At 65.0% G+C, this 6938-nt stretch overlaps 1 protein-coding gene across 4 annotated transcripts in view; it reads left to right on the forward strand.

The window, feature by feature from the left end:
- Window positions 1-282: 282 nt before the first annotated feature.
- Window positions 283-6938, forward strand: part of PLEC (plectin) — a 30278-nt gene continuing 23622 nt past the window's right edge. Inside the window, exons 1-11 of one of the 4 annotated variants that reach the window (XM_027670051.1) lie at window positions 284-354; window positions 895-909; window positions 1265-1354; window positions 1639-1674; window positions 2857-2934; window positions 3027-3119; window positions 3303-3469; window positions 4852-4967; window positions 5063-5169; window positions 5252-5371; window positions 6545-6640. In XM_027670051.1, coding sequence (XP_027525852.1) covers window positions 2875-2934; window positions 3027-3119; window positions 3303-3469; window positions 4852-4967; window positions 5063-5169; window positions 5252-5371; window positions 6545-6640 — 759 coding nt within the window. In that variant the 5' untranslated portion in view covers window positions 284-354; window positions 895-909; window positions 1265-1354; window positions 1639-1674; window positions 2857-2874. Of the gene's footprint in view, window positions 355-894; window positions 910-1264; window positions 1355-1638; window positions 1675-2856; window positions 2935-3026; window positions 3120-3302; window positions 3470-4851; window positions 4968-5062; window positions 5170-5251; window positions 5372-6544; window positions 6641-6938 lie in introns of all 4 variants that reach the window. The other 3 variants (XM_027670053.1, XM_027670052.1, XM_027670054.1) reach the window with 3 other exon arrangements.

Below are 6938 nucleotides of genomic sequence, written 5' to 3' on the forward strand. Positions count from 1 at the left end.
TCTCTCTGGGGTCTCAGGGCTGGGTGGGCACCCCGTGCTCTCTCTGGTGCTGGCGGCTGCTGATGCCCGCTGATAGGTGCTGGCGGGTGCTGGCACAGTGCTGGCACGCTGGGGCCGATCCCCGTTAGCTGTTTCCTTCCCCCACACCCCGTGACTCACCATGGTTCCCCAGAGCTGTTGTCTCATCGTTTCCTGCACCATCTGTGCCCTGCGGTGCCACCGGCAGGGCCTGGTTCTTGCTGTGCCATGACCCAGGTGCCGCTGGCTCACCTGTCCCTCTCCTCTCTTGCAGATGAGCGAGATCGTGTCCAGAAGAAAACTTTCACCAAATGGGTCAACAAGCACCTCATCAAGGTACGGGCACTGCCAGTCCTGTGGGCACCACTGCCCCAGCAGTCCCCAACCCTCAGCCCTGGAAGCATCCCTGGCTGCAGCCCCCCGTGCCGGCATTGCCAAGGACATGGGCAGTGGAGGGTACCCTGTGCCAGTGCGAGTTCTTCTGTGCCTCCCCGGTAGTCGAGGCCTCTCAGCTGCCTCCACGGTGGGGGTCTGCCCTTGCAGGCAGGAGCTGCCCCCCTGCTGCCCTCCCATGTGTTCCAGGAGGGGATGGTGCCCCTGGCATGTGGGAATGTGTCCTGGGCTTTGACAGCCTTGGTCTTGTCCCACTCCTGTGGTCCCTGTTCCCTGCCATCCTGTCGCTGCCCGTCCCTACAGTGTGGTGGGCAGAGCCCCACCTTAGCACCCAGCACATACTGGGATGTCCTGCAGCCCCCGTAGTGACGTGTCTCCACATGTCCCAACCCCACAGTGCCACCACAATGCCACCACCCCCAGTCCACCCTGGGTCCTCTCTTTGCTCTGTCCTAACCGCTCTCTTCTCTCTGCCCTGTGCAGCACTGGCGAGCAGAGGTAGGTCCTTCCTCTCTGTCTGTCCCACTGTGCTCTTCCTCTTCACACACCCTCTGCTCCCCTCACTGGGGATGGATCCCTGGGGCTACCAGCGTGGTGGGCAGCAGGACCCTGTGCATGCCAGAGTGGTGCTGAAGTGATGCCAGAACGATGCTGGATCCATCCTGGCACCGTGGGGGGAGTTGCCGTGTGTGTTTGGGGGGATGTGGCACTGGGGGCACCCGCTGTGCTTGGGGCCGTGTGTGAGCACCCGCTGCACTGGGGGGTCACCGGGTGCCCACCCCAGTGCTGGCTGGCAGGGATGGGGGGTGCTCGGCCGCCCCCAGCCCCCCTGATGCCGTTGCTGTCCCCTCAGGCGCAGCGCCATGTCAACGACCTATACGAGGACCTGCGGGACGGGCACAACCTCATCTCGCTGCTGGAGGTGCTCTCGGGGGACACACTGGTAGGTGCCGCGCTGCCCCCACCCCGTGCTGCCCCCGCTCCTCGCCGCGTGCCGACCCCCCTCTGCCATCCGTCCTCGTCCTCGCTGCCCGCCTCTGCTCCCTCTCTTCCCGCCTGGCCGTCGGTCCGTCCCGGTGACCCCGAGCGCCCGCGCCCCCCGCCTCTAACCTCTCTTTGCTTTGGTGCCCTCTCTGCTTCCTGGCGCCGGCCCCGGCCCACCGCCGCCTTTGCCTCCTCCTTCTCCTTCCTCTCTCTGCTCCTCTCCGCTCTGCTCGGCCGGGGCAGCCCCGGGAGCGCGACGTCCTCCGGACCTTGCGGTTGGTGAGTGGTTCTGCCGTCAGCTTTCGGCACGGCCCCTGCATGGCGACCGACACCGCGGTACCGGCACAGAGCAGTGCCCGCGTGTGCCGAGCATGTCCTGGGGCGACCGACACCGCGGTACCGGCACAGAGCAGTGCCCACGTGTGCCGAGCGTGTCCTGGGGCTCCGGCCGTGTGCCATGTCCTGTGCCATCCTGGTGCTCTGGCTGCATGCTGTGCCTGTCCCGGTGCCCCATCCGATGCCAAGCGCCACGGAAGTGGTTTCTCTGAGCCAGACCTTGGTGGTAGTGGCAGGAGAGAAGCGTGGCGTCACTGGGAGTGATCCCCCTGCGCTGGGTTCTGGTGGGCTGGAGTTGGACTGTGGCTCCCAGCACCACAGCAGGATGTGCCACTGGCTCCCCAGGGGGGCTGGCAAGAGGGATGGTACTGTGGCCAACCCTGGGCTCTAATGCCAGGGCTGATCCTGGCCTTGACGGGCTGTGGGTCCTTGGTGACTCCCAGCTGTGGGGTGGGAGGAACCCTGGTCCATTGCTGAGCGGCACGGGGAGGTTTGAGGGCTCCCCAGCTCTCCCAGCAGCAGAAGCTGGGCTCAGCTGTGGGGCCAGCATGTGTGGGGGGGTCTCCAGGCAGGACCTGCCCAGGGGACCCCGACTGGGGCCCGCAGGTTTTGGGGGTGCTCACCCAGCTCGGCAGTGGCTGGTTCTGCTGAGGGGGGACACTGGAGCGTGCTGGGGAGCTGCATGGTGAGGGACTGTGTGGCGCTGCCAGGACCGTGGTGCTGTGGCATTGGGGCTGGCACCGGTCCTGCCCGGGCAGTGGCTGCTGTGCCCCCACGCCGGGTACTTGGCTACCCCCAGGATGGCCACAGCGGCCCCGGCACTGCTGGGTGTGGGGTGGGAAGAGTCTGTGCCAGCAGGTTCGCGGGCGGAGCGTGGGGAGCGTCCCCACCCCTGCAGGGGCAAAGGGCGAGGGCGGGTGCCATCGGCATGTGTGGCGCTGGGAGGGGCTGGATGGGGGGGCCGGCGTGGCGGGACCGTGTCGTGGCATCGAGGCAGGGCCCTGGCTGGGGAGCAGGCAGGGGCTGTACCATGGCATCGCAGCGGGGCCCTGGCGGGGGGCCGGGGGGCAGGACCAGCAGGGCTGTGTCCATGGCGGCTGCACTCACTGCCCCTCTCTCCCCCAGCCCCGGGAGAAAGGCCGGATGCGCTTCCACAAGCTGCAGAATGTCCAGATTGCCCTCAACTACCTGAAGCATCGGCAGGTGAGAGGGGGGTGGGACCCCCGGGATGCCCGGGACCCCCGGGGCTGTGCCACGCTCCCCCATCCCTGAGCCACGTGTGTCTCGTGCCACAGGTGAAGCTGGTGAACATTCGGAACGATGACATCGCCGACGGCAACCCCAAGCTGACGCTGGGGCTCATCTGGACCATCATCCTCCACTTCCAGGTGAGCCCGGTGGGGTGGGGATGGGGACAGTGACGCCAGGGGACCAGGGTTCTGTGGTGCTGGACTGGTCCCTGCGTGGGGCAGGAGCGGTGTCACCAGGAGCTGCCACGGAGCGAGGGTACCTTTGTTGGTGCTGGTTCCGTGCTGGTGCCCGTGCCTGGACTAACAGCCACATCCTGGCAGATCTCAGACATCCAGGTGACGGGGCAGTCTGAGGACATGACGGCCAAGGAGAAGCTGCTGCTGTGGTCGCAGCGGATGGTGGAGGATTACCAGGGCCTTCGCTGCGACAACTTCACCACCAGCTGGCGGGACGGGCGCCTCTTCAACGCCATCATCCACCGGCACAAGTGAGTGCCAGGGTCGTGCCACACGACACACGGACAGGCGTGTGTTCACCAGGGTCAGCCACATCGATCCTGGGGGTGGGGTGTGCTCAGTGGGATCAGCCACATCGATCCTGGGGGTGGGGTGTGCTCACTGGGATCGATCCTGGGTGTGGGGTGTGCTCACTGGGATCGATCCTGGGGGTGGGGTGTGCTCACTGGGATCAGCCACATCGATCCTGTGGCTGGGGTGTGCTCACTGGGATCAGCCACATGGATCCTGTGGCTGGGGTGTGCTCACTGGGATCAGCCACATCGATCCTGTGGCTGGGCTGTGATCACTGGGATCGATCCTGGGTGTGGGGTGTGCTCACTGGGATCAGCCACATCGATCCTGTGGGTGGGGTGTGCTCACTGGGATTGATCCTGGGTGTGGGGTGTGCTCACTGGGATCAACCACATTGATCCTGTGGCTGGGGTGTGCTCACTGGGATCGATCCTGTGGCTGGGGTGTGATCACTGGGATCGATCCTGTGGCTGGGGTGTGCTCACTGGGATCGATCCTGTGGCTGGGGTGTGCTCACTGGGATCAGCCACATTGATCCCATGGGTGGGGTGTGCTCACTGGGATCAGCCACATCGATCCTGTGGGCAGGCATGTGTTCACCAGGGCTGGCCGGTGATCCCACTCGGGGTGATGTGGGCACATGCTCCTGACGAGCCCCAGCCCACTGGCCCATGCCAGCAGTGCCGTGCCCACCGTGGCGTGCCAGGGTGCAGGCAGGCATGTCCACGGGTCCTGCTGGGACTGCTGTGTGCTTTTGGGGAGTGTGAATATATACAGGCCTGTGCCAGATGGGGGGAGGCACCCTCACTGTGCCACGTCACATCCATGCCGTGCCCTGCACTGAGCCGCTGCCACTCCCAACTTGGTCCCCCTATGGAGCCACAGGAGGGGCTGAGGTGTCTGCCCCAGAGGGCATGGGGGTGTCAGTCCCACGGGGGATTGGGGTGTCAGTCCCACAGGGCATTGGGGTGTCTGCCCTATAGGGGATTGGAACATCAGACCCACAGAGGACTGGGGTGTCAGCCCCACAGGGGGTTGGGGTGTCTGTCCCACGGGGGACTGGGGAGTCACTCTCACGAGGGGTTGAGATGCCATCCCACAGGCCAGGGGGTTCTGCCTGCACTGGGGTTCCTGCTGGGGACTGCGGGGTATCCCCAGCTCCCAGTGCCCTTGTGCTGGGTGTGGGAGTCTGACCCGCTGCCGGTGCCCCCAGTGCGGGTGTGTGGGGCACGGGGTGTGAGGCAGTGGTGAAGGCAGCCCCAGGGAGGGGGCGGACCTGCTGTCCTGGGGTTTTGGGGTCCCATGGCCCTGCTGACCCCTGCTGACCTGCTGCTCACAGGCCGATGCTGATCGACATGAGCCGGGTGTATCGTCAGAGCAACCTGGAGAACCTGGACCAGGCCTTCACCGTGGCCGAGCGGGACCTGGGTGTGACGCGGCTGCTGGACCCCGAAGGTACGGGCTGGGGTGAACCGGGGGGGTCCCCCAACAGAGCCCCTGTCCCTCCCTGCCACGGGGTCCCCCCGTCTGACCCCCCTCCCTCTCTGCAGATGTGGACGTGGCGCAGCCAGACGAGAAGTCCATCATCACTTACGTGTCCTCGCTGTACGATGCCATGCCGCGCGTGCCCGAGGTGCAGGACGGCGTCAAGGCCAACGTGAGTCGGGGAGCCGGGGGGGTCACCGCTGCTGCCACCCCCGCGGTGTCACCCCCAGCCCCACACGTGTCCCCGTCCCCAGGAGCTGCAGCTGCGCTGGCAGGAGTACTACGAGGTGGTGACGGGGCTGCTGCAGTGGAGCCGGCAGCACTCGACGCTCTTCGAGGAGCGTCGCCTCCCCGCCAGCTACGAGGAGATCGAGGTGAGGCCACCAGCACAGCACAGGCATGGGGACACAGAACAGGGCTGGTGCTGCTGGCACGGCACAGGCACGGGGATGGAGTGGGACAGCGCTGGTGCTGCCAGCGTGGCACAGGATGGGGGCTGGGGACAGATACAGGGGCAGGGACGGTGCTGTCACAGGATTACTGGCCCTGGGAGCCACCAGTGCCTGGGGCAGTGCGTGGTGGGGTCTGTTGCCGTGGGATTTAGGTGCTGAAAAAATCTCCAGAGCAGTTAATTAGGGGTGAGATAAGAAAGGGTTTATTTTGCCAAGGCTAAGATGTTACAAGATGCGCGCCCCTGTGCCCGAGAGGTTACATTTTATAATACCATCCATCCAATCCCAGATGTGTCCACCCTGCGGCCTTTACTCTGGACCGCCCCGGGGTCCACCCCCTGGAAATGGGTCTGGGGTGCATTTCGGGACCCCCCATTCATCCCATCTTCACCATCATCAGAGCACAAAGGGTACATAGTTACCTAATTCCTGACCTATTCTGTGGTTTAGGCCCTGATACGCTGTTCTACCAACAATCTAGGCCTTGCCTTGACAAAAGACTAAACATTTCTATTAGATTTGGGGCTATGAGTGATATAGGGAGCATAGAATGGGGTAAGAGGGTTAAGGAATGTGTGAACAAGGGTACTGGAGAAAGGGAAAGGGACAAGGGACAAAGAAGGGAGGGTTTCTGGTTTTAAAACCTACTTATAAAACTTACAAGTCTTACAAATATTAGAAAAATAAAAAACCATTAGGGGCTTAAGGCATCAGGTCCCAGCTGGCCCGTGGCCCCACTGGGGGTGATTCCTGTCTGGCTGGCAGCCCCTTTGCTGGCACGGCCAGCTGTGCTCTGCCGTGGGTCACTGGGAGACCAGTGCACGGCCATGGAGCTGAGCCCCCAGCGGTGCCAGCCCAGGGGCCTGCAGGGTGCAGGGGCTCAGAGCCGTGGCACAGCCGGGCGCCCTGTCGGGGGGGCCCCCCTGACTCACCCTCCCTGGCTGTGCCGTGAGTCACCGCTGGCAAAGCCCGGCACAGCCACTTCCTTCCCGCCGGCTCTGCACGCATGGAAAACTGGAGGGGGGGGTGGATTCCCGAGGAGGGGTCAGCGTTGGCAGGGGGTCCCTGCTCAGCTGAACCCCCCGCCTCCGGCAGATCCTCTGGCGCCAGTTCCTCAAGTTCAAAGAGACGGAGCTGCCGGCCCGGGAGGCCGACAAGAACCGCTCCAAAGCCATCTTCCAGGCGCTGGAGGTGTGCGGGCTGGGGTCCTGGGGGGCTCCCCAGGGGTCTGGGATCCACGGGGTGGGGGGCCTGAGGGTAGGGGCCCTGTGGCTGGAGGTTCTGGGGGGCTGGGACCCCAAAGGGTGGGAGCTCTGGGGCTGGGTTCCTGAGGGGTGGGGGTCCTCTGGGGCCTTGGGGAGGTGAGGATGGGTCCCAAGGGGATGATGGTCCCGTGGGGGCTGGGGATCCTGGGGAACCAGGGGTCTTGGGGGGCTGGGGGTGGGTCCTAAGGAGATGATCATCCCGGGGTGCTGGGGGTCCCAAGGGG

This window comes from Corapipo altera, unplaced genomic scaffold, assembly GCF_003945725.1.
Source record: "Corapipo altera isolate COAL_440 unplaced genomic scaffold, ASM394572v1 121, whole genome shotgun sequence".
Lineage (NCBI taxonomy): Eukaryota > Metazoa > Chordata > Aves > Passeriformes > Pipridae > Corapipo > Corapipo altera.